The 27,482-nt window shown below is 47.2% G+C and overlaps 1 protein-coding gene across 1 annotated transcript; it reads left to right on the top strand.

The window, feature by feature from the left end:
• On the top strand, nucleotides 1-27,482 carry LOC8037100 (serine/arginine repetitive matrix protein 1; the record flags this gene model as incomplete). Its single annotated transcript, XM_042288343.1, is given in 11 exon segments — nucleotides 1-317; nucleotides 784-868; nucleotides 2,244-2,408; nucleotides 7,707-7,906; nucleotides 9,994-10,087; nucleotides 13,626-13,906; nucleotides 15,691-16,134; nucleotides 22,841-23,227; nucleotides 23,998-24,152; nucleotides 24,666-24,826; nucleotides 25,330-27,482. Coding segments are annotated over 11 exon segments (2,393 nt in total), but the record flags the coding sequence as incomplete, so codon positions are not given.

The raw sequence follows: 27,482 nt of genomic DNA, 5'->3' as shown, positions 1-27,482 counted from the left end.
CGAAGCAGTCCCCGTCGAAGCAGTGGAGTCACGACTCTCCGGACACTCCCGTGGAACCGAGCGGTCGGGATTCTAAGGAGGCTTCCCCCGGTTCCGGACCAGAATCACCCGAGCGGCAGCCCCCGCTGTCGGCGTCCAACTCTATGGCGTTCACGATTCCCTTCGACGACGACGCCGGCGGGACGCCGGGCAGACGCTTCGGCCTCAAGGACAGCATAAAGAAGTTTGCGCCCCCCAAGCCGGAGGCCGAGCGAACGCCGACCAAGCTCCGGCCGTCTTCGGTTTCGCTGGCTAAAGACGTCCCTGGCGCCAAGAAGGTGTGCTGTCTTGTTGCTTTGGTGTGGACTTTGGGTTGGGGAAGGGGGTGCACGGCCGACGTGGTCGGCTGCCTCTTTGGCGTCGCCCGAAGGCATCATAAAGGCACGGCATTCGGAACACCTTTGCTCACGTCCTCCCTAAACCATGGCCCGTTGCGCACGTTACGCACCACGCCGACCGGATTATCCGTGGACCGGCATTTGGACTGCCGGTCCGCCGCCGCATAATCGCGACGGGCTTCCTGTCGCTGCTGGGCCCAGCACTCTTGTTTTGCAGCCCTTGTGCCACTGATATTCGTATTCGATTCATATTTGAAAATTTCAATATTCACACACCCCTAGTTTTGAGGAATTTCATGGTGCAGACAAAGAACTTGTTATCTACACTAGTACTTTCAGACTTCTGAACTATTCCAGCGGTGATTGCTAGCCTCTAATGCCACCTCACTTTTTTTTGCTTTTCAAGGTCGCACCAACTCCGCCAGGCTTGAACCAGAATGGCGTGGATACCAAACGACGGTGGAGTGCTTTGGAAGGTCGGGGAGCCAACGGTAAGGAAACGGCTATGTAATGCAGGCTCTGGTGTCCGTGTAGGTGTGTGCGTGCACGGGTAGACGCAAACATTCGCTTTTACAGCATGTGGGAACAAATGCAAAGGTGGGTTTGCGTTGAGGGACGTTGAACATTAAAGCATACGGTTAATCCGCCGCCCCACCTGCGGGTTCCTACTTGCTGGTGAAGAATTAACGCTTTGTCAGAGCTGTGGATGGCATACGCCTTTCTGTTCGGTGTATTCTTTCAACATAAAATGTGTTCTACGGCTGGCTCCTAGCAGATTCTCGTAATACAGATTTCACCGGGATGAAAAAGGCACCCCAAAAAGCATACAAGTAATCTGTTTCGAATCGAGGTCTCTCTCGGGGGGTGGGAATTCGGCACTGGAGCAACCATGCCAACAGCCGGTTCAATGCGTGTAAAGTACGCCGTATCGAAGCGAAGCATGGACGCCTGCGCACGCTGAGCTATCGCAGTCACTTCACGCACTGTGGCGGAAGGCTGCGAATTTTTCTTCATCAGACATACCGTAATTACCCGATTCTAACACGCTCCCGATTCTAATGCGCACCCGTTTCTCCAGGCCAACAAACCAGAAAAACTTTCACCTCCGATTGTAACGCGCACGGAACTTCTTGATCAAGAACAACGAATGCGAGAGAAACAGGCGATTTATTTACTGAAGTAGTCACTCATCTCCCTCCTTGTCGCTCTCCGAGAGCTCTTTGTTGCTCTCCGCTGACCACAGCATGTCGTCCTCGGTGCCGTCAAGCGCGTTCGCTATGCCACACTTCTTAAACGAGCGTTTAAGAAGCTCCGAGGACAACATGTCGTCCTCGGAGCTTCTTGATGAACTCCACCAGCTCGTCCTTGATTTCCGGAAAGTGGCCTCTGTGTGGCCCGTTAAATCCTTTGCGGGTGGCCTTGCTTTGAAATATGCGGTCTAAGTTTTCTCCAGTCGCGCACACGCGTTTCAGGGACGCCGAAAGCACGCGCGGCGGCTCTGTTGCCGTCAGTTCGGCACACATAATCACTCTTTTCTTGAAACCGGCTTCATAGTGGAAGCGGCAGACCTTCGTTGCCGCTGCTGCCATTGCGCGCAAGTAAGCGCGCAAGTGGGGCGACTTGCGTGAATGCAGAAGGAATAAAGAAGGAACAAAATGGTTGCTAAAAGCACGGAGGAAAGATGGCAAAAAGCTTCGGCGCCATCTTGAGATGGCAATGGCAATGGGTGGAACGAAATTTCCGCTGTTTTGACGGTTTCGGTTTCGTATCCGATTCTAACGCACATGCGATTTTTTGGCCTATTTTTCCGGAAAAAAAGATGCGCATTAGAATCGGGTAATTACGGTATTCATTTATTTATTTCAGATAAGGGTCTCGTGAATGGGGGTCAGGGGGAGTCCCGTCCATCCTCCGGCTGGAAGTCCGACCTCCCCAAGTCCTCTCCCAGGCAGGACGAGCGGCTGAGCGACTCGGCGACCTACCTCATTCAGCGGATGCTGAACGACGGGCCGCCACGAGCCCCGCTTCCCGGTACGCCAGACCCTAAGCTGAAGCGCGAGCCTCACCAAAATAATTGAATTGGTTTTATTTAGAGTTTGCAAATGAGAATGGTTTTCAACACAAATAACATAACAAGGAAGGCAGGAAAGGTGCTACAGTGTAGACCGCATATAACGTATGTCGCGGGAGTCGCGAAAATCCGCACTATAAGCGGTACCGCGCTATAACCAAAACATCAATTTTTCAGGCCAAAATACATGCCATGAGACAACTTACCTTTGTAAAAGAATTTATCTTATGTTAGATGAAAAATAAAGCTTAGTTTGAGGAAAGTCTTTATTTCAGCAGACTGGTACAGTTCTGTCTCAAGTGTGTCACACATTCTGAAAGAAATTAGCGGCTTTTGCCTGGCTTAACGGCGTCGCAGGTTGCGGACGGACGTTGCGAGCGTTCAGGATTGCTAACCCTAATCCCTTTTCTCCGGGGATGAAAACGCGTGAAAATTCGCATCCTTCGTACGGTACGCGCCAGTAATACCTTGAACTTGAGCACACGCATGAAATGCGCCAAATAAGATATCCGGGCGATGTTCGAGGACACAAATGCTTGGAAATCACCACTGTAGTCGAAGTAAACAAACACGACGACTCGGGTGTTTCTGCCGTCTTGAGAGCACCGCCACGACATCGCCGCACGAGTAGGTGGATCTGCCCTTCTAGTACGTGCTGGGTTATCATAGCGACACACAACGAAAATTCAGTCAAGGAAAATGCTTTTATGCAGAACGATCAACGATGAGATGAACGCCGTCTACGACGACGATCACAACCGACGCCATGTTTGCGGATAGAAGCAGCCGGCCGGCCGACCCGCGACTGCCGCGACCGGCATGCAACGCGCGCGAACACTTCTCCTCGATCTGCGATTGGTCTGTCGGTGCGGTTGTTTGTTTCTTTGTTTCCAACGCAGCGGAGGGGCGGAGGGACGCACGCACGTGAACGACGCGTGAGTGCGTCCCTCCGTCGCTATGGCAACTGAAGCCTCTCTCTTCGCTTCTTTCCACTTCTTCGAGCAACATCCTCGCCCCGCGCCGTCAGCGCCGTTATCTAGTGTCGCACAGGGAAGCGTGCTCGCTGCTCCGGTCGTCGGCGCGGTCGGCGGGCTGTGCCGAAAACCGCACTATAACCGGTATTTCCCTTCGCGCGCCTGCATTTTATGCGGTATGTAAATACATGGAGTTCTATGGGAGGCGAACCGGTGGTTTAAAAAAACCGCGTTATACCCGGTCCTGCACTATAAGCGGTTACGTTGTAAGTGGTCTATACTGTATTTGTTCTTGAAATGTACCGACTTGCGCAGCAATGCACTTTAAAAGAATGGATTTCCTCTGTTGTAACGGCTTCCCAAGGCTGTCGCAGCAGAGCGGTGGTTTTTGACCATTGCTGCTTTAGGTTGGCAGAGGTGGGGTGTTGCTACGGCGAAGGTGTTCGCCGATTAGGGTGAGAATGGGGCATATCAGTGCAGCTAATTGCACGTACGAAATAAACTTCTTTTGTCGTAATGATTAAAAAAGAAATAGGCTTTTTTGTTTTCGGGCTTTACTGGCACGCGAGGGCTTCGCAGACCTTGGGAATGCCTTCCCCGAGTTTTATTGTAGAACCACTGCGGTAGACTCCAATCGGGATGTTGAAAGAATGACGGCATTTTGAGTGACACAGCTTGCACATGCTTTAGACAAAGGAGCATAATCACAAATACAGATATTTTCATAGGATTTTCTCGGCCGTCTGAAGGTGATCGCCGATATCTTTGGAGTGCAAAGAAACTTGCAAATTTTTTCCATCCTATCGTCTTTGGCTGGATACCTCATTCACACTTGGGGATCTGCGCCAAACTTTGGTGCTGGACCGCAATTTTTTGCATCCTATCTTCTTTGGCTGGATACCTCATTCACACTTAGGGATCCGCGCCAAACTTTGGTGCGGGACGGCAAAATCCACTTGCAGCTAGCTGGCAGAGTATTTGGCCGCTAGAGCGATTGGCCCTGGACCAGTCTTTTCCGTGCAGAAACCGTTTTCAGGTTGCTGGATCCGTCTAGAACGCATGGCTTGACTGCCAGCATTCCTGCGTGATAAGCTGCATTTAGTGCTGCATGCCTTTCGGCACGCGTAGTACAAACACAAAAGCGATAAAAATGCTTCTACAGCAAAGCTGTTATGCGCTGTTATCTGCAGAAAGCCTTCCTTGGCATTATTAGATAGTGAGGTCCTGATCCCTTGTTGTCATCTCTAAACATCGTCTTTGAGGTCGTCCTCTAGGCGATGTCCTCGAGGTCGTCCTAGAAGTTGTCCTTGAGAGCGTCCTCGAGGTCGTCCCAGACGTTGTCCTTGAGGTCATCCGAAAGGTTGCCTACGCGTCGTCCTAGACGTCATCCTAGACGTCGTCCTCTAGGCCTCGGCCTCGAGGTCGTCCTAGAAGTTGTCCTCTAGGCATCGTCCTAGACATTGTAAAAATAATAGCTTCGCTGGTCCTCGATCTTCACGTGAATAGGAAGGGCTCTACAATTTGTTTTCTACAGTATAGACCACTTACAACGTAACCTCTCAGAGTGCAGGACCGGGTATAACGCGGTTTTCTTAAACCACCGGTTCGCCTCCCATAGAACTCCATGTAATTACATACCGCTTAGAACGCAGGCGCGCGAAGGGAAATACCGGTTATAGTGCGGTTTCTGGCACAGCCCGACGACCGCGCCGACGATCGGAGCAGCGAGCTCGCTTCCCTGTGCGACACTAGATAACGGCGCTGATAGCGCGAGCCGCAAGCGTTGCGCGAGCGGCACTCGCGGGGCAAGGAGGTTGCTCGAAGAAGCGGGAGAAGCGAAGAGAGAGGCTTCAGTTGCCCTAGCGACGGAGGGACGCACGCACGTGTCGTTCACGTGCGTGCGTCCCTCCGCTGCGTTAAAAACCAACAACCGCAACGACAGACCAATCGCAGGTCGAGGAGAAGTGTTCGTGCGCGTTGCATGCCGGTCGCGGGCCGGCTGCTTCTATCCGCAAACATGGCGTCGGTTGTGATCAACGTTGTGATCGTCGTCGTAGACGGCGTTCATCTCATCGTTCCGCGTAAAAGCGCTATCCTTGACTGTGAATTTTCGTTGTGTGTCGCTATGATAACCCAGCACGTACTAGAAGGGAAGATCCACCTACTCGAGCGGCGATGTCGTGGCGGCGCTCTCAAGACGGCAGAAACGCCCGTGTCGTCGTGTTTGTTTACTTCGACTACAGTGGTGATTTCTAAGTATTTGTGTCCTCGAACATCGCCCAGATTTCTCATTTCGCACATTTCATGCGTGTGCTCATGTTCAAGGTATTACTGGCGCGTACCGTATGAAGGATGCTAATTTACATGCGTTTTCATCTCCGAAAAAAAGTGATTAGGGTTAGCAATCCTGAACGCTCGCAACATCCGTCCGCAACCCGCGACGCCGCTAAAAGGCTGCGCCAGGCAAAAGCCGCTCATTTTTTTCAAAATGTGTGACACTCTTGAGAGAGAAGTGTACTAGTCTGGTGAAATAAAGACTTTCCTCAAACCAAGCTTTCTTTTTCATCTAACATAAGATAAATTCTTTTACAAAAGTAAGTTGTCTCATGGCATGTATTTTGGCCTGAAAAATTGATGTTTCGGTTATAACGCGGTACCACTTATAGTGCGGATTTTCGCGACTCCCGCAACATACGTTATATGCGGTCTACACTGTATTCCCCCCTTCACGTGGCCCAATAGTTAATAAATTCCCTCCCACACCCCACTTCTTTTCCCACCTGATCTCCTGCATTGAGCCGGAGGGATGGCTTTCTCCAGACTTGCGCACCTCATGGCTGAGCTCCATTCCAAATATAACGCGAGGAGTGTTTTGGAGCTTGTAATTAAAAAAAAACAAAAAAAACTCTCATTATATTTGGGCAAACACGGTAATTGTGGCGGGTTAGCCCCGTGTGATGCACTTCTCATTGAGCACCTGAGCACTGCGGGGAAGCAGTGCCCGCAAGCTCCGTGGGTATTGCTCCTCCGCAGTGCACATGTGCTTGGAAAGAAGTGCACTTTAAGCGATACAAATCAACACATTTTTGTGCTCGTAGGAAGTGCGGCTCTCGGAAATTGCGTGTTTCGTGACGTCACGCTGATATCGTGTGCCTTCCGGGAATGCACAAGAAAGTTTAATAATTTCAACTTTTCCTGAAGGCGCAAGAAAACGCGCTGTGACGTAGTAGGGCGCTCTTGTCTCCCGGCCAATCGGTGGAGGGCACTAGTTCTGGCTCCGCATTTCTTCACCGTCTGGTGCAGGTGCTCTCTGCTTGCTTGCAAGTGTGGCTGCGTCTATAAACTTTCCTCCTGTTTCCGACGCTAGGAAGGTGGCTTCCGCAGCTGAAAAGAAGGCTGCTGTGGCCGCGCAGAGGAGAGGGTGAAGCTGCATTTTGACTGGTCGTCACTCCACCGCCAGTGTGCGCTCGTGCATGCGTGCGCGCTCGCCCGAAGCCGCACCGTCCTAACTAACGCACATGGTTGTGACTCAGAAAGCGCCCTGGAAACAGCGAAAACTTCATGAAATGCGCAATTTTCAGTAAGCGCACGGCCTATGTGCACACAGAAACATGTTAGTTTAAATCGCGCTCAACGGGGCTAACTCGTTGCAATCAACAGTTTGAAAAGGATGAATATTGCAATTCATCTCGAAGCGAATAAACCTACTATTTGAAAATTCAAATATTTGCACAATTCTACTATCATCTCAGTGTATGGAATCTGTACCAAACTAATGGAGGCCTTTTGGAGGGCATATGAGGTCTGTACGTTCGAGACGTCAGTACAGCATGACACGCAAATTAGATGCAATGGCTGCGTAAGCGTTCATTTTGGACTGTGGTCCAATCAGTCTCTTGGCACAAGTTGGGATTTAAAGCCTCTTGATGGTGGAATTTTAATTGAGGCGCTTATGGGTCGCCACTTTGTACTTGTCAGTTCTTATGTTCACACCATCGAAACTGAATCGAATTGGGAATTGGGAATTTCCTAATTGTGAGAATTACGAGAAGCAGTCCTCATCTGCCGTTGGCGTGCAAAAGTATCTGTGCCCGACGAAACTGAGTTCCACAACTGCCATTAGTTTGTTGAGAGTGAAATTGCTTTTTGAGCCACCACATGGCGCTCAACATCGAAAGGGTCTGTCGATCTCGGCTGCTCTGTTGCATTTCGCCGATGGTCCCTGCCACACCCCCGATCTCCCTGACAGAGCTCCCTCTGCCGCACACGCGTTGTCCGATTCAGGACCGCCGTCCGGCCGCCAGACCCTGCTGGGCGGATCCTCGTCCGAGCCACAGCTCGTATCCCCCGGCGACGACCGGAGCGAGACGGGCACCTACACGGTAGAGATGGACCGGGCCGATCCGGCTGTGGAGGAGGCCCGTCGCAAGATTGACGAGGTCTTCGGCGTGCCCCTGCGGACTCTGCCGGCCGGTCACGACCAGGCAAGTCCGTTGAGACCCGACCGGCGCACTGATCGGTTCGTTTGTTCGGCTTCCGTGGCCTGCCACACGAGTCGCAACGGACGTGGCACTCTCGGCTGGCAGCTGGTTTGCACTATTGCGCATTTGGCTGTGACCAACCCCGTTATGGTGGTTTGTGACCGTTTGCGACAGTCGCAAAGCTGCCCTAAGCGGCTAAACCTACCATAATATCCCGAGAGTTGGCCCACCTAAAATCAAGTGTGAATCGGATGAAAATGAGAGGTCAACGAACTTTTGGTTTGTCATAACAAAAGGTTGAAAAAAAATGCTAGTTTTAGATTTTGTGATTCTTGGAATATGTGATTGCAGGAAGAAGCAATGAACCAAAGACGACAGTCCTTCCCAGTCAGTAATCTTCGCTTATCTCCCGGCGCGGTTAAACAACACAGTCTCTGCCAAGGTCACCGTTGGGCAGGGCTCTGCCATTACTGGAAGTGGGCATTCATTCGGTGTTTTGTGAAGAATCGGCAAATTGTGCCAAAAATAGGGGGTAGACTGCGCTATCTTTCGGGGGTGGGGCATCTCGTGATGTTACGGTCAAGTCAGTTTTTGTGTCTACACGAAAACCGCGTACAGCTTCGTGGGTGCTTTTTTGTCGTCGAAAAGAACGCAGAAATTGAGTTCTCAAGTGCTAACGCGCTTGGCAAACAGCGGCCATTTTAAACGGTCAAACGAAGCAAGAACCCACCTGACCACGTGCGCCTTTTGCACTTTCGCTGTTGGACCTTGCAAGCGCCGATCCCCCTGTTTTTCACAATTTTCTCCCAATTTTGAGTGGGCGCTTGTATGGCAAGTGTAGAATGCAACACAACTTTTTCCATCTTTCTCTTGCTTCTATTGTAGGTTGTGTATTCTTTTTCTCCATTTAGCGAAGTACAGTAAAACCTCATTGATACATTCTCGGTTGATATGTTTCCCCGCTGTTACGTTAAAAAAACGCCAGTCCCATTTTACTTCCATAGGCATACATGTATTAGTTTCCTGCATGTTACATTTGCTTTCCCTGCTGTTACGTCCAAAAGTGTCGGCATCGCGACGCCTCTGCAAGCAAAGCAGGTTGCACAGCACGCGTGGGCACGCAGACGCCCGTTTCCCCTTTACTCCTTTCCCCCTCTTTTCCGTCTGTGTCTTTTCGCCGGGCTTTGCTGAGCTCTGCCACAGCTTCCCATCTTGCCTGGGTGTGACCTCGGAGCACTGCTCGGACGGGGAGCGAGGCTGGCGAAGCAGCAAACGCTCGTTCTCTATTGACCTCTCTTTCATCTGTCCTTCTCTCTCTCTCTGGCACAAGGTGTACCCGCACGCATGCGGCGCTTCTAGTTTCTGTTCCACTTGATTGCGTGAACCGTGGTGTTTCGGAGTATGTGCGCTTTGCGCCCATTGACGACGGTCTTGGCGTCACAAAAAAGGAAGGCACTCTCTTTTAAAGAGAGGTTACAAGTTTTAAAGAGAAGTGATGTAGATGTCGAGCAAAAAACAAACGATTACGCTGCGCCCACATTTGCGGACGCGATGTTGCGTTCGACACCTTGCGCCACTACGTAAGTGTTCACGACTGCGCAGAGAGAGAGAGAGGGCTGTGGCTCCTGGAGAAGGGGCTTTTACTGCTTAACATTAATTCGAAGCGGCAGGCGGATATTACACGCTTCTGTGAACATGTCCGAGTCCTCAACAGTTCCGTAAGGACGCTTAAAATTAACCATTGTATAAGAGCTGCTTTCTATCTGATGTAGAGCCCCCCTAAGTGCGTTATCAATCGTTACATTTTTCCCGGGTGGTACATTTTTTTGACGCGCTCTGCTGAAAAACGTATCAACGAGGCTCTACTGTAGTTCTTGTGCTGCAGCTTCGATTTAACGAAGTCCTCACAAATCGCGTCTGGGAAGTATCAACAGCCTTCGGTGATAAAACTAAAACTTCCGGGCTGAAGCAAATTTTGCCACTTCCCGCATCTGTGTTTGTCTTTTACTTTTTGTGTTTCTTCTAGTTCCTGCACATCATGTTTTGGCTATGTTTTTTCCGCAATCGAATGCTCCTTTGCTCTCTTGCAGAAGGGGAGGTTGGAGGACGGGCCTGGCGACCAGAGGCCCAGATGCCAGGGTAAAGTTCAGAGCTTGTGTTTCAAGTTTGGTGGTGGTATTGCATGTGAGTATGTGCGCCTGTTTCCCCCCTCTCCCGCTCTGGTTGTTGCCCTTGTCCCGTCTGCTTGCCTGAGGGCCGCTTTGACTGAACGGCTGCAGAGAGGGACAGCTACTTAGCTCGTATAGAGTGCGACAGGAGTCGTGGCGAGATTGTAGTTAAATTGGGTGATTGGGGCTGTGTCCACACTCCGCAGTAAAGTAGAAAGTTCATACTGTCTTTTGGAATTTCAGGGTAATCGTCACTCTGACCATACTCCGCAGCCTTGAGCTACTCTGTACCGTGACCGGCCATACCGTTTAGTCAAACATTTGAGTGTTTGAGACTTTGGGCTCATCGAGCTGTAAAATGGATTTGGTTTGGATCAGAGTTTTTAGAGCACAGCTCTTAGGCACCTGTTTTTAGGTTGAGCAGTGCCGCTGTCAAAGTAACCGCGCATTGCATTATAGGGAATTTAGCTGAAAAATTTCCCACTAACTTTAGTCGGGAAACTTGACCCGCTAAATTTTGCTGGGAAATTTTCCCTCTAAATATAGCGGAAAAATTTTCCAGCAAAATTTAGCGAGAAAATATCCCCGTTAAATTTAGCAGGAAAGTTTTTTAAATCTCCCCGCTAAATTTTCGCCAAATTTCCCACTAAACTTGGGGGGAACATTTTCACTAAATTTCCCGAAAAATTGAGCGGTGAATATTTCCCCGCTAAATTTAACGGGAATATTTCACGCTAAATTTTGCAAAGAATTTTTTGGCTAAATTTAGCAAAAATTTCCCTTTAAATGGGCGGGCAGCAGGCGTGGAGGAGGGGAGAGTACAGAGAAAGAGGAGGGGCATATCCTCCCCTCCGTACTCTCCCTTCCTCCTCCTCCTCAAGAGCTGCGCTCTAATTCGGCATTACAGGGGATTGTAAAGGTCTTTAATTTTTTGCGACCTTTCTGCCGGCTTTACCAGTGTAGAATGGGCTGCAGTGATTTTATGTTGGCGATCAACACGTCAACATTTGGGAGGTTTTACATGACATGGCATACATTTTTACGCAATGATGACCCCGGCGTAGTTTGTAGTCGAGCTTAGGGGCACGACTTACAGTAAAATTCGTGACCAGCTTTGCAGCAAAAAATTTTATGATTTCTCACGGTTGTTTTTGCTCATATTTTGTTTGAAAGCTTGTCATAAAGTCTCAAAATTGGTACTTTTACTTCGATTCAACTCGAGGTATGTTATGACTTTTTGAGGCTTTCAAAAGCATACAATTTGTTCGCACTGTGTAAGGAAGGTCGAACCAATTGTTTGTTGGCCCTTTGAGACAACGAAAGAGTTTGTATTTAGGCACTCATGCATACGGGGAGAGTTTGTGCACAAGTACAAGTAGACTAAGGGTTGCGATAAGGCTGGCTCTGCAGCATTCCCTCTACTCCAGCTCCCTTTCCCCCGCATGGGAGAGCTCTTGCATTTAAATCAAGGTAGGAAAAAGTTCTCGTGACACAGTTTATCTTCTTTTTCTTCCTGCTTGCATCCGGAATGCATTTTTGCCTGCCTCGGCCCCGCCAAACGTTACAGAACCTTTATCCTTTCGTCCAGCATCCGCCCGTTTAATACCATAAAGCTTTATGGCTTATGCCTGAACATAATGCACCCTGCATTGATCCTTGAAAAAAATATCTTTTTGTGCTCGACTTCTCTTTTTTTTTTGTACATTATATATCCCATTGTCATTAACCTGCTTGCCAAGTGTGGGGCATTTCGTATAGTGGTTTTGCCTTTCCAACTGCTGGTAGTTGTATGGACGGATGTCTGGTGGGATGCGTAACCTTCCACGGAGGTACATGTACTATACCTCGAGCTGGGGCATCAATGAAACTATGCTCGGAACAAGTTTTCTTGGCAATGCAGTCAAAGGTAGGGGCACGCGTGCCCTCTCTCCTTTTGAGTGCCGAATAGAGCTGCGTGCGCGCTTTCCTGTTCTCCTCGAAAATGCCGAGAAAGGTTGTCCCCAGTACAGTCTATATTTTTTGTCGTCATGTTGTGGAGGCAACTACTCTATTCGTAAAATTGTGAAAACTGGCCACTCATTTCAAAAAAGAAAAAGAGATATATATATAGATACCAACGCGAACAATCGAGGTGTTTGTTAACTGTGGCAATATATATGCTCATTGATTACAGCTACTTAAGCATAAAAAGAATTTACCAAAATTGTATTTCTCAATGAATTAACTGAATAATTACTAGAAAATGGGCATGACCTTTTTAGTAACTTTATTGGTTGACACAATTATTGTAACCTGACATTTCTCAGTGTGAAATTACTCAAATGAAATCGATTAGAAGTGTTCCATCTGTTCACCACGTGCACCTCTCGAGTCCAGTTGTGGCTTGAAAACGACAAGGACGTTCACATCTTTTCTCCGGTTCAGGTGGGCGACCCGAACGCGGTACTCCGGAAGAATTCGCTGACACTGTAGTCACTGACGGGACAAAGCTGGCGGGGGGAGGCCTTTCAATTGTCCCACCTCCAGCGCGAGCTTTCTAGCTTCGAGCTTGCAGCCATAGCACCACAGAAAGCAGTGGACACGTGCCGGAGGTTGGATGTCCCAAATGGACACCCCACGCTCCTTGCTTCGTCTGCAACTACGGTCTTGTCCAGGGGCACCAAACATATGCCACGCTTGGAGTCTCGATGTTCCGTTCCCACATCGTCTCGCCGCCGCCGCCATGCTTTGCTGCTTGGCGCCAGAGCGGGCGCGGTGTTAGCAACACTTGCCCTTTAAAAAAACGCAACTTCTCGAGCTTTAGGCACGGCGTCTGGGAGCTCGGGCGATGTTGCTTTGCCCCGTCATGAACTATCCTAACGGGGAATGCATTTTGTGCCCCGTTTTCTATAAAAAGATAGTTCTGGAGGAGCGGCGTACTGGGTGTGCTACGCACTTTGAGGTTAGGCATAAAGTTTGCACGGGAAAGTTCGAGCCTCGCATCATTTCCACTCTTCTTTGTCCCTGTTGTTTTTGGTGCTTTTATATATTCGACTATGAACTAACTTGCCCAACTTTCCACCTTGTCAAAGTTCAATCCTTGGCGGGGCTCGAACCCGGGTCCGTGCGGCTGTAGTTGGATACCGTGTATACTCTGAGCCGTTAGCGTAGCTCGTCTTTAAGGGCAAGTTCTTTCGTTTTAATGCGGGCGTGCTGGCGAAAGCGTCTGGTTTTGGATGCAAATAATAACATATAAGAATAAATAAAATAATTTAAAATATATAAATAAATATGAAATAACCAAAACATTGAAAATAAATGTCAATAGGTAAATAACAAAAATGACACAATGAAAGAAAATGAATGAAAAATAAATAAATGTAATAGATGAAAAAAAAAAAAGGAAAGAAATAATAAAAAAGTGGATAACAAAAAGATTGTAAAATCTAGCACCATTCCGGAGCGCAGAGAGGGCCAAAGGATCGTTTGCTCCAAGGTGCGGCTTGTCGAGCGGCTGTAGTTTCGACCCGCGTTCTCGGTGGCCGTCGGCGTTGACCTTGGTCTCCCGTCGCCAGGCGGGTCGGTGGACCTGGGCCGCCCGAAACGTCGTCTGCCAGCGCCTCCGTCCGAACGTCCCCCGCCGGAAGCGTTCGCCCCCGCGCCCGGAAGCGACGCGAGGAAGCCGACCAACCCCTCCGTCCCGTCTTCGGCTGTGGCTGCGACCGGCGCCGCGGCCAGGAAGCGGCTGGGGTCGTCCAGCGGCCGGCCGAGCCCTCCGTGCTCGCCGCCGAGGACGCATCGGACGGTCGTGACGACGAGACCTGCTTCCGCGAGAAACAGCCTTTCGTCGTCCACGGTGAGTGGATTGCACGTTGCGAAGGACGTGTTTGCCTAAACATTTTGGAGAAGATCGGCTGGTCTGCTGAGCTTGCTAGGAAGCTAAAAACATAAATCTTAAAAATAAATATTTTTTTTTTTTTTGTGTTTGAGGTTGGTTTACGTATCTTTTTAACCTGGTTGTAAATTCCTCCCTGGTTTTTCTCTTCTCCCCCTCTCTCTACTTGTATATTGCGAAATACCGAGGGCGCGCACGTGTCAGAACGGCCACCCACCTGGTGCTTTTGGAACGTTTGAAAACAAAGCCAAGGACTGATATTGAGCGTCCACTTCAGGCTTCCGAGTCCACGTAGCAGCTAATCGAGATCGGTGGCTTCTCCGCGTGCCTCATTGAAAAGTGGTGAAGCCTGCCCTATCGCCTGCATCTTCTGCATTTTTTCACTTGTGTCTAATAAGCACCCATCTCCTTCGCTTTCGAATGCGTTCAACGAGTGCAGTTGGCACAAAGGCAGCTAGCTTTAGGTTTATCCACTAATCATTTGAACCGGAGCTCAGCGTTCTGACGTCCCTGCGTGCTCTCATCTCTACCTTTTCCCCAGTTTCTTGGTGCATACATTTATTTAAAAAAGAATGCTGTTGTATGATGACTTTTTAAATGAAAAAAGTCTCTATCTGGAGGTCTAAGGGGGGGGGGGAGGAAGGAAGGGCAGTCATTCCCCCCCTCCCCCGTAAAGAAACACTGACACTCCCCAATATTTTTTTTTAATTTTTTTGCTGGGTGGTTTAATATGGTGTCCGAAGGCTACCCAATCAATAATTTGCTACAGCTTCACGTGTATTTTTAATAAAGTAAGAAAAAGATGCCACTGCTCGAAACCGAAAATGAACTGGTGAAGAAGAAGAAATGTAGAGGAGGAGAGAGTTGGGGCCGTATATCACGTGGCTACACTTGACTGCATTTTTTTCCTTAGTTCTGTCGGTTGTGCGATGCAGACGAAAAACACACACGTCGCACAAGAAAGTTGAGCATTTCGTGCTTGGCATTTGTGCGTTTTTTAAGCTCTTACCGGTTTGTGTTCGTAAGACGAGCGATGTCTTCAGCCAGGAGAAGGGGCAACGATCGGGCAACATCTTTGTGCGCTTCAGCTTGGTGGCCGGGACGTGTCTTACGGAATAAATCCTAATTGTTTTGATTGGTAAACAATTTCTCTTTAAAAGCTAGACAAATTCGCCGGTACCGCGAAAAACAGTTTTGAAGTAAAGATAACACGCCCGTCGTCCACTGTCATCACTTGGTCCACTTCAATCAGCCATCCAACCTGCAATGTGACGCCATATGTTGAGAATTACGCAGAAAATGCACAGAGTGCTTCCAGTTCTCTGTGCAACTTTTCTTTGAAAGCAACATATTTGCAGTTTTTAAAAAGCCACAAAAAATGGGTATCATATTTTGTCTTTCTATTTTTAATACCGAGTGTGTGCTTTTGAGTACCCATGACTTTGAATATATTTGGTGTGTGCGTCTGAACCATAGAGAACAGCACATGACCATGGAGAAGAAAGTGAGCGTCACTCAAACCGGCCAGCTCTCTATCGGTGGTTTTGGGGTGGAGAGAAGACTAATTTTGAGCTGCAAATTGTGTTCTAGGTAGTTGGGCTCTCGTGTGTCATGTACGTATAGATGCCCGCTTAGGCAACCAAACCTTTTATTCAATGAACACAAGTTTTCATTCATTGATTCATTCCACAATGAAAGTGACTTCTTGTTTTCTCTTCCCTCCTTGTACGCTCCAACCCGTCAAGACGGCAGCAACGAACATGTCCCAGTCGGTGGGGCCCCGCATCGGCTGCGGCGGCAACCGGACGACGCAGCCTCAACGCAAGCCGTGGGGGCTGAGCGGCTCGGAGGCGGACATAGCCGCGGCCGCGGCCGACCCCGTGGGCGCGGAGGAGACGGCCAGTGTGGTCTCTGACACGAGCACGGAGCCGTCATCGCACAGCTCGGGCTCGCGGGGCGGACCGACGATGAAGCTGAACCGCGCCTTTGCCCTGAGGCGAGCGCGGCTGGGACTTCCCGACATCGGAGGGCTACCTCCGACGGCGGCGTCGGGAGGGTCCAAAAAGAGCCTCCATGGGAGCAACCCCAGCCTCTCAAGGCAGGACGGCGGAAGGTTCAGCCTCCGGTTGCCCCGCGGGACGCGGGCCACGGACGTGGCGCTTGGCCGTGCGGAGCTGCTCCGGGGAAAGGTGAGGGGGGCAAGTGGGATTAGGGCAGGTTGTAAGCGGAGACATTGGTGGTTGTGGGAAAAAGAACATGGAAGAAAACGATGAAAGAGTGGAGAAAGAAATGGAAAGAATAGGTTAGGCGTGTTTGTATTGGCGCAACGAGTTGAAGCCGTTTGTTTGCCTGTAGACTTTTGTTTTTTAGGCATTGCACGACTCCGGCGTTTCTCTTTAAAATAAAGCTAGGAGAAACACTAGGTACGCGCCTTACAAGTGATGTTTTCCTGCTTCTCTGTGTATATTGAAGTCTCGCCAGCGATCTGGACCCGCGGGGTCACCAATGTTTGCGTCTATGCCCACCGTTACAGAGTGGCCGCAATGCGGGGGACCCTTTCCTCTAGATTTTTATGTGCACTGTGTGGCGCGGATGTGGGCCCATACAGTGCACATATGATGCGTTTCATGGTGTTTAGCTCCACTACAGCACATAAACCCCAAAAAGACGCCCCGATTTAAAGAGAGAAAAAAAGAAAGAAGAAATCCTAAAATAGTGAAACCCTTTTTATGAGTTATCCAGCATAACAGAAAGAATTTAAATTCCTAGATCTAGAGCTACCGTGACCATTTGTGTTGTGCCGAAGAAATTAATTCAGTGAAAACTGAGGATCCTTTCTTTAAAAAATGTGCCTACAAGGCCTGCATATGGGACTTCCATTTCATGTAATTTCATAAATGCACACTTCCTGAATCTAGCATAATTATAAAATATGTGGTTTGTGACTTAGATCCTGAAAAAAGTTGTTTGAAGGGGGGGAGACTCAAACCTTCAAAATCGAAAAAGCGCTAAAAAATTTACTTTTGGAGAAACACTTTTTTGGGTTGTATATTCCATAAACTAGCTCCTCTGTAATTATTTGCACCTAATTGACCGAGATAATATGATTAAAAATATATTTAAGAGGTTTCGGCGGCTTTACATCGCGCTCAAGCCGGAAAATTGAGCTACTTTTGGCAAATGCCGCTTGCCATCTTGGTTTTGTTTTGAAGTGGAGATATTTTTCTTTTTTCGTGGTCACTCGCAATGTGAGGAATGAAGTATGAAAAGGTTTGTGCATTTGACATACAGAAGTGGTCCATGCAAGTTTTTCGCTTGGCAACCATCGGAAAGAGCATCTGCAGGCCACCAAAGCTCATTGCGTTGTTACTTCCAGTCGTGATTCTTCTATGCCATCGACACCAAGCAAAGACAGAAAAGCAGAACGAAAAGAAAGTGCACAAGGACACTTTCAGCTACTCCACGGGGCAAAGCCGTCTCACGTGGCGCAATCCTGCTCACAGTTCTCACGATTTTCGGTTGCGACGTTGCTCGCTGGTGAGAAAACAAATAAATAATAGCCGTGGATGGTGGCTTATGTACATGCGTGCTGTGTCCACAGGCTTTTTTGCCGCGCAAGAATGAAAATCTTAAGCAGAATTGCGCCACATGAAACGGGCTCGATGCTGAAAATATCTTTGCAGCAATCGACTACCATCACCTGAAAATGGATTTTTTTCGATGGCATTGGCACTTGTCCCACGATATCTCGGAAACTTTAATGGATTCACATGCAGTTTTTTTTTATTCTGTTCCTAAATAGTAGTGCATGAAAATATCCGCCAAACCGGTTATCCGGTTAAACCGGAGGCGAGCGAATCCGGTTACCAAAGCCGGTTATCCGGTTAACCGGATTTTCGAATTCGAATATCCGGTTTGGCAAACCGGTTGTTCGGTTAATCGGTTATTCAGTTTTATTTCATGCATCCTGATGACCAGCAGATAAAACAGCAATTCGCGCCCTGTATTTACAGTAAATAAAAACTATGCAGATAGATTTTTTTTAAGGCAATAGCCTTCTTTAGGTACCCCCCCCCCCCCCCCCCCCCTCGATTTCGCGGACCTTTTTTGGCCCGAAGTTTCCCCGCTAAATTAAGACGAAAAATTGATGTCACATGACCTAAATACTAATTCACTTTCCCCGCTAAATTTGACGGGGAAATTGATGCAACGTGACCTGACGTCACGGGACCTACAAACCAATTAAGTTTCCCCGCTAAATTTAGCGGAAAAATTGGCGTCACATGACCTAAGTACTAATTCAGTTTCCCCGCTAAATTTAGCGGGAAATTAGATGCAACGTGACCTGACGTCACAGGACCTACATACCAATTCAGTTTCCCCGCTAAATTTAGCGGAAGAATTGACGTCACATGACTTAAGCATTAATTCAGTGTCCCCGCTAAATTTAGCGGGAAATTTGATGCAGCGTGACCTGACATCGCGGGACCTACAGACAAATTCAGTTTCCCCGCTAAATTAGCAGAAAAATTGACGTCGCATGACCTGAATAGTAATTCAGCTTCCCGCTGAATTTCGCGCGAAATTTGATGCAACGTGGCCTGACGTAACGGGATTTACAAACCAATTCAGTTTCCCCACTAAATTTGCCGCAAAAATTGACGTCACATGACCTGAATACTAATTCAGCTTCCCCGCTAAATTTAGCGCGAAATTTGATGCAACGTGAACTGACGTCACGGAATTTACAAACCAATTCAGTTTCCCCGCTAAATTTTGCGGAAAAATTGGCATTACACGACCTAAGTACTAATTCAGTTTCCCCGCTAAATTTAGCTGAAAATTTGATGCAACGTGACCTGATGTCATGATATCTACACACCAATTCAGTTTCCTCGCTAAATTTAGCGGAAAAACTTTTGTCATACGACCTAAGCACTAATTCAGTTTCCCCGCTAAATTTAGCTGGAAATTTGATGCAACGTGACCTGACGTCACGGGATCTACAAACCAATTCAGTTTCTCCGTAAAATTTAGCGGAAAAATTGACGTCACATGATCTATAGTACTTATTCAGTTTCCCTGCTAAATTTGGCGGGAAATTTGATGCAACGTGACCTGACGTAACGGGATCTACACACCAATTCAGTTTCCCCGTTAAATTTAGCGGAAGAACTTACGTCACACGACCTAAGCACTGATTCAGTTTTCCCGCTAAATTTAGCTGAAAATTTTATGCAACGTGACCTGACGCCACGGGACCTACCAACCAATACAGTTCCTCCGCTAAATTTAGCGGAAAAATTGACGTCACATGACCTAAGCACTTATTCAGCTTCCCCGCTAAATTTAGCGCGAAATCTAAATAGCCTGTAGGTCCCACAACGTCAGGTCACAGACAACAATTTTCCCATTAAATTTAGCGGAAAACTGAATTCATGCATAGGTCACGCGATGTCAATTTTTCCGAAAAATTTAGCTGGGAACCTGGATTTCTCTGAAGGTCACGTGACTTCATGTCATGTGACATCAATTTTCCAACCAAATTTAGCGGGGCAACGGAATTAATGCATAGGTCACGCGATGTCAATTTTTCCGATAAATTTAGCTGGGAACCTGGATTTCTCTGAAGGTCACGTGACTTCATGTCATGTGACATCAATTTTCCCGCCAAGTTTAGCGGGGAAACGGAATTAATGCATAGGTAACGCGATGTCAGTTTTTTCGATAAATTTAGCTGGGAACCTGGATTTCTCTGAAGGTCACGTGACTTCATGTCATGTGACATCAATTTTCCCGCCAAGTTTAGCGGGGAAACGGAATTAATGCATAGGTAACGCGATGTCAGTTTTTTCGATAAATTTAGCTGGGAACCTGGATTTCTCTGAAGGTCACGTGACTTCATGTCATGTGACATCAATTTTCCCGCCAAGTTTAGCGGGGAAACGGAATTAATGCATAGGTAACGCGATGTCAGTTTTTTCGATAAATTTAGCTGGGAACCTGGATTTCTCTGAAGGTCACGGGACTTCATGTCATGTGACATCAATTTTCCAACCAAATTTAGCGGGGCAACGGAATTAATGCATAGGTCACGCGATGTCAATTTTTCCGATAAATTTAGCTGGGAACCTGGATTTCTCTGAAGGTCACGTGACTTCATGTCATGTGACATCAATTTTCCAACCAAATTTAGCGGGGCAACGGAATTAATGCATAGGTCACGCGATGTCAATTTTTCCGATAAATTTAGCTGGGAACCTGGATTTCTCTGAAGGTCACGTGACTTCATGTCACGTGACATCAATTTTCCCGCCAAGTTTAGCGGGAAACGGAATTAATATAGGTCACGCGATGTCAGTTTTTCCGATAAATTTAGCTGGGAACCTGGATTTCTCTGAAGGTCACGTGACTTCATGTCATGTGACATCAATTTTCCCGCCAAGTTTAGCGGGGAAACGGAATTAATGCATAGGTAACGCGATGTCAGTTTTTTCGATAAATTTAGCTGGGAACCTGGATTTCTCTGAAGGTCACGTGACTTCATGTCATGTGACATCAATTTTCCAACCAAATTTAGCGGGGCAACGGAATTAATGCATAGGTCACGCGATGTCAATTTTTCCGATAAATTTAGCTGGGAACCTGGATTTCTCTGAAGGTCACGTGACTTCATGTCACGTGACATTAATTTTCCCTCCAAATTTAGCGGGGAAACGGAATTAATGCATAGGTCACGCGATGTCAGTTTTTCCGATAAATTTAGCTGGGAACCTGGATTTCTCTGAAGGTCACGTGACTTCATGTCATGTGACATCAATTTTCCCGCCAAGTTTAGCGGGGAAACGGAATTAATGCATAGGTCACGCGATGTCAGTCTTTCCGATAAATTTACCTGGGAATCTGGATTTCTCTGAAGGTCACGTGACTTCATGTCATGTGACATCAATTTTCCCGCCAAGTTTAGCGGGGAAACGGAATTAATGCATAGGTCACGCGATGTCAGTTTTTCCGATAAATTTAGCTGGGAACCTGGATTTCTCTGAAGGTCACGTGACTTCATGTCATGTGACATCGATTTTCCCGCCAAGTTTAGCGGGGAAACGGAATTAATGCATAGGTCATGCGATGTCAGTTTTTCCGATAAATTTAGCTGGGAACCTGGATTTCTCTGAAGGTCACGTGACTTCATGTCATGTGACATCAATTTTCCCACCAAATTTAGCGGGGAAACGGAATTAAAACATAGGTCACGTGCTGTAAATTTTTCCGAAAAATTTAGCTGCCAACCTGGATTTCTCTGAAGGTCACGTGACTTCTTGTCATGTGACATCAATTTTCTCGCCAAATTTAGCGGGGAAACGGAATTAATGCATAGGTAACGCGATGCCAATTTTTCCGATAAATTTAGCTGGGAACCTGGATTTCTCTGAAGGTCACGTGACTTCGTGTCATGTGACATCAATTATCCCACCAAATTTAGTGGGGAAACAGAATTAGTGGAAAGGTCACGGGACGTCAATTTTTCCGCTAATTTTAGCGGTGGACCTGAATTTTCTGTGGGTCCGCGACGTCAGGTCACGTGACATTAAATTTTCTGCCATATTTAGCGGCGAAACTGAATTTGCGCATATGAAACGTGATGTAAATTTTTCTGCTAAATTTAGCGAGGAAGCTGAATTGATGCATAGGTCACTTGACGTAAAACTTTCCGCTAAATTTAGTGGGGAACCTGAATTCGTACGTACGTCGTGATGTCAGGTCACATACATTAAGTTTCACATCAAACTTAGCGGGGAAGCTTTATTTTTGTTTACGCTCACGCGATTGCGAAATCGGGGGACGGGCCACCAAGAGCTGCGGCCGGTGTAAACGTTTTTTTCTTTTTCCACCGGAGATGGAGATCAACTTTTGAGTACTGACATGAGAACAACCAGGCTGTCCAAAATGCAACACTTATTTTCTCCTTTTAGTCCCGTTGATTGTTAAAACATGAGGACATAACAGGGAAACCCTGAATTCGTAAAGCTTATGGGTTATATATTTAATGACGGAACAATCTCGATTCCAATACTGAATATTGAATAATCGAATATTCGGATATTTACGAAACCGAATAACTGAGCAGCTTATTCGGTTATTCGAATATCCGGTTATCCGGTTTTCAACTTCGAATAGTTCGTTAATTCGAATAACCGGATAACCGGTTATCTTCAAAACCGGTTTCTACTGCAGGCACTACTAAATAGTTTTGTAAGGGTATGACAAACTTTCTTTTTAAAGATTTTGTGTTCAAAAATTTTTAATGCACAAATTAAGTTTGTGGGCTGAGGATATGACCAACAACATAAAATTCAATGTTGTGCTAAACCTTTTTTGCAAAGAAACAAATGAAAAGGGCTTTGTCATGCCCTGGAATGCCTATCGAAGATTCGTCATAACAAAGTTCACATTCCCCCAATGTTTCGCAAATTCTCCAGGCCTGGGATAAATGAAGCACGCGAATCATTCTGATAAAATTTTTTTAACTTGAGAATTAATAGGCAGAGCTATATGAAACTTTGCAGCTACTCCTATAAATGTGCTGTGAATGTACCCTGAAAATTTCATACCAATAGCACTAGGAATAAAAAAGTAAGTTTCATGCCCACTGTTTCCTTAAACAATGTTCCAGAATTTTTTATGCTCTAAGATGCGTGTCTCCTCATAATCCTAACAAAAGGATTATTTCTTTCTAATGAATAATCCGTTCAGCGGAACTCTCGAAGGTAGCCAAACAAAAAAACGGTCGGTGCAGATAACTTCCAGTTCACAGCACCCAACACCTGCGAAAACCCGGAGCTTGGCGTCTCGAAGAATCCCTCGTCTAAACCTGCCTTTCAATTCCCGACGCAGTCACGCGGCATGCACCAGCGCAACGACAGCGACCCCGGTGCGGCGTTCCGGTCGCAGCAGTTCTCCGCGTCGGACGGAGAGCGCCAGTCGCCACGGCCCTCCCGGCGGGGCGGTCAGCGCACCGGTGCCTCGTCTTGCATTTCGGACGGCGATGACGACGGGCTCCGGACCGGTTCGCCGGTCCTCTTCAACCGCTCGGCGTCGTTCGGGGCGCCCAACGACCCCACGCCGAGTGTGCCGGAAAGGAGGAAAAGCCGGGGCACCGCCTTTAGTCGGGGGGAAACCTTCCTCAAGGGCGCCCGAGAGGGCAGCGACGGCGGGGCGCTGGGAGGGACGTTTGTGCGGAGCTCCCGCGGCAAGGTGGAGAGGCAATCCGGGGACGGAGAGGTGGGTCTACCAACGTTGCTGTTCGCCTTGTGGCGTCCGTCTGAAATATCTGAACTTCCTACTTTGCCTAAAGACAATGGATACGGAACGTGTGTGGTGCTTGTGCCTGTCTGTTTTCATTTTGTTTGGATCGGTTTCACTTGTTTTGGCCTTTTGCCTTTAGGGGTAATTTGTTAGGGATACGGACGTTTGTCTGTGACTGACAGATAACGAGCTAACGGAGGTGCTCTTCATCTTCCAAGTCTCGTGGCGTGATCTCTCTGTCATTGGTGACTACGGGCCATGTGGTTGGTTCAACTATGGGTCACGTGGTACCACGAAAAATGAGTGTCTTTGTGATATGTCACATGACCATGCGAAATGACATTATGTGACACTAGAGCATTACATTGCATGACGTCATGTATCTATAGCTTATGCAAACATGCAACATATAAAGGTTATGGGTCGCATGCCCTCTTGCAATTGCCCGATTCTGTGAGATCATGTGACCCTTCCTGAAATTAGGGTGACATTTTTGGGGGCAATACGAGTACACAACTGCAACAACACATCTGAACCACTCTACTGATGCAATGATAAAGCATTGGAATATGAAGGAAGGGACAAGCAGTTCTGTGTAGAAACACCTGTTGGTGTTATAGTGTTTCCGTAACATATCTTCGCGACGCCGCAAGCTCGTAAATCGGCCTCAAAACACGTCCTTCGTCAGAACCACTGGTCAGGTTCGGCGGGTCAGTTTCTGAGTGGGCCGGGGGCTGGTCGTGCAGAGCAAGACGCCGACGGAGAACGGGATCAAGACCCCCTCGACCACAACGCCAGGCAGGAGAGAGCTGTCGGCCCTGGATAGCCTGGTCATCTCTGCCATCCACCAACTGTCCGGGAAGCTTCGCACCAGTGCCCGCACCCTCATCGAGAGGGAGAGGTGGGTGTGGCCGACGACGGTTTGCTCAGCAAACTCAACAGACATGGAAACTTTTATCAACTTTCGTAGGAAAGGAAATTGGCACATGTTAATAAAACAAAAAAACTCCATAGTTTTTTTTTACATACTGGAAACGACTTAATTTTTGCGAATCGCCTACAATTTGCGGAAAAAAGGTCCCACAAACAATTCCTGTAAAATGTAAACAGATTGCAATTTGTATTGAGATACCACTGCGTCGCAAAAATTAGGACCTTCGAATTATTCCAAAACTTCAGCTTTTACCTAAATCGGGAAATATTGAGCCCGCGAAAAATAGGTCATTTACAGTATATATATTTTCATCATTTTTGGCAGTAAAACAAAACGTTATATATTAGTCTGCCATGGCCGCACATTCCTTCTACTTAACCTCAGTGTCTTTGCGCGTTTTCTCTTTTCCCCCGCCACAAAAACCCTCGGCTGAAACGGCTCCTCGAATTCACTGGGCGTCTGCCCCCTCCTCGTCGCCAGGTTCAAGTACCCGGAAAACAGCGACGTGCGGCTGATGATCGAGGAGGTCCTTCCGCGCGTCGTGGAGCGGAGGCCGGGCGATTCGCCCACCGAGGGCAACCTGACCAAGGAGCTGTCGACCATCCTCAAGAACCTCAAGAGGATCGAACAGAGTCTCGAAGGTCCGCACTTGAGTGTTGCCGCTCTTACTAGAAAGCTACGCCCAAAGCTCGTTCGACCGTGCCTCGGTCGCGTTGGCAACTGTCTTGTCCCGAGCAGTTGTAAGGTAGTCGGTCATGCTCAAATGCAACTGTCTGAACGATCCTTAACTGCTGTAAGTGGGGGAAAGTTTGTGGGCTCCTCGTGAACGTTTTTTCAGAGGCGCAGACGGAACGCCGCTTTGGAAGATTTCGCGAGGGGATGAGGTCCCGATCGGGGTGCTAGTCAATGGACCCCGTGAACGGGCAATGTGTCCGCATGATAAGTTTTAACTTTGATCGCGTTTGATTTGCAAGCTTCATAAAATATGAGTAAATTACGTAGGTTGTACCAGTTTGCAAGATTTTGGAAACATGTCGATGAAACAACCTCGTAATAATGATGGCAAAAGAAAAAAAGGGAGAGATGGTGCAAAATGTTTGACGTGCTTTTGTCCTGTTTTTTTTTTCTTTGTTCCGGACGACAGTGCTAAATTCCTTAGGCCCCGGGGAAAGCGTGGCGGAGAAGACTGTCGAGACAAAGACAACGCCGCAGAAGCCGAGGGGAAGCTTCTTCTACGTGGACGTCTAGGGAACTCCTGCCGCTGCCAAAAACGACGAAAAAGGGGACGTTTTCAACCCTGGGGCGATGTCGAACGGCATAATCGCTTGTGCATAGCGTGCTAAACACAACTATTTCACTTTTTTTTTTGTCAAATTAAGATGTGCATATTTAAATAGCCTCTATTTGTTTGCATTCTTGTATAGTTACTGCGCTTCAGTTTTTTTAGGGGGGTGCAAATAACGGTTCGAATAGAGTGCTAGTGTTGCATCGTTCACAACTTCTTACAGTGCAAGGACAAGCCATGACAACAAATTCTCTTAAAAACGCATCAATCTTTGAAAAAAAAAAAAATTGCTATGTTTTTTTTTAAATGCCTTCATGGAAATGGATTGTAACAAAATTATATTCCCCACAAAAATATTTAAAAAAATTTATATTTAGAGAGATTGACCTTGGAATAGAAGCATGTTTTAAAATTGCCTCAGCTCAAAATGTGTCTCGCGTCATAAATACCGTGCTATTTTTTGTGTTATCATTAGAAAAAGTTAATTTTGTATGCATCTTTCCTACTCAAGCACTAGAAGAAAAAAATTTTTTTTGAGAGTTCAGTGTTTTTTACACATTGACACCAAAAATGACGCTGCATTTTTCAGTTCTAGCCGTTATTTGCACAACCTTAGTTATTTTTTACTTTTTTTTTTTAAGGACTGCAATATTCAAGTTGCTTTCTATTTTCGTGTAGAGGAAAATTATTGTCGCTTGTATATTAGGTTTTTATTTTCGATTGTGTCTCATCTCTACCTGCTCAATGTGAAGACTACTTGTGAACTTGAGTTGTCATGGATTGTGAAAAAGTTGCCAGAGTTTGTGATCTTGAGCATCTTTTCTTTTTTCTTTTGGTATGTTCGGCTTTCATTCCTTTCTACGCTTCCTTTCGAGGTAATTTAATTTTTCCACTAAGTTGGCAGTGCGAGCTTTTCCCACATCTTTATGGGGTCTTTTTGTTTTTCTGGAGCATGTCTGCCCTGCCAAGAGTTGAAAAACAAAAACTGGCTTGACGTCTACCGAGCCATGCCTTGTATATATATATACCTGTATAAAGCAAATGCTGTTTTTGTGATATATAAATGAACCCAGCAGGTCTTGTTGAGAATTTGGTGCGCTGTGCGTGTTACAGCAGCTTATCCGACCAAAAATACTATGAACGTGGCTGCCGCCGACAGAGGGAGCTTGAAACCAACTAAATTGCAGCGCATACCTCATGCCTTTAGGGTAAAGTGATTTATAGATTTTGTTTTCAAAGGATTATTGGAGCAAATTGTGCAATTAAGATCTATTGACCCGTCTCATGTGCGCGCTTCATTGAAGAGAGTACATGGACGCTGCATTTTGAAAACGCTATATAAAAAGGACGTCTTCCACTTACTGATTTTGTGTGGTGATCATTATGAACAAGTTATCAGAGATGGTATTGCTGCTTGGGAGTGCAACTGTGGCAAAGGGAATTGTGGAATCTGACATAGACCCCTTTCGAAAGTCGTGTGCGAATTGTTAGAATGTCGGAACTCCTACTGCACAGCCACCAGTGCAAAATGTGCAAGTCATCATATAAGATGGCTATAGAATGGATTTAGTAGCATTTTCTAACTATACTCTGTTTCACATAATGTCCGGCCGCAGCAGATGTTATGAGCCATCGGAGCCCCTCAGAGGGGTTGCAGCGACATGCGGAGAGCATAGTATGGCATCCCACATTCACTGCACTGGATAGGCTGGGATGGCTCGTAACGTCTGCCTCAGCCAGACTTAATGAAACGGAGCATAGCCGTTACTTTCCAATCCAACCAAGGACCACTAGTGCACTGTGTTGTTGCAGCTTTGGTCTGTCATTGTGCAGGGTTTCCACAGCTTCCGACAGAGGGCAGACTTTCAAAGGGTCTATAGCAAAATCTGTGTGCCGAAATTTTGAAAATGAAACCACATTATTTTGAGTTCAAACCGCTCACAGAATGGCTTTGTTGCCATTGGAAGTATGGAATTGCAAAGTAAATATGGGTAAACCCACTGTTCCAGAAA

The sequence above is a fragment of the Ixodes scapularis genome, unplaced genomic scaffold, assembly GCF_016920785.2.
Source record: "Ixodes scapularis isolate PalLabHiFi unplaced genomic scaffold, ASM1692078v2 PGA_scaffold10__122_contigs__length_95168666, whole genome shotgun sequence".
NCBI classification, from domain to species: domain Eukaryota; kingdom Metazoa; phylum Arthropoda; class Arachnida; order Ixodida; family Ixodidae; genus Ixodes; species Ixodes scapularis.
This window is presented reverse-complemented; position numbering and strand designations above follow the sequence as displayed.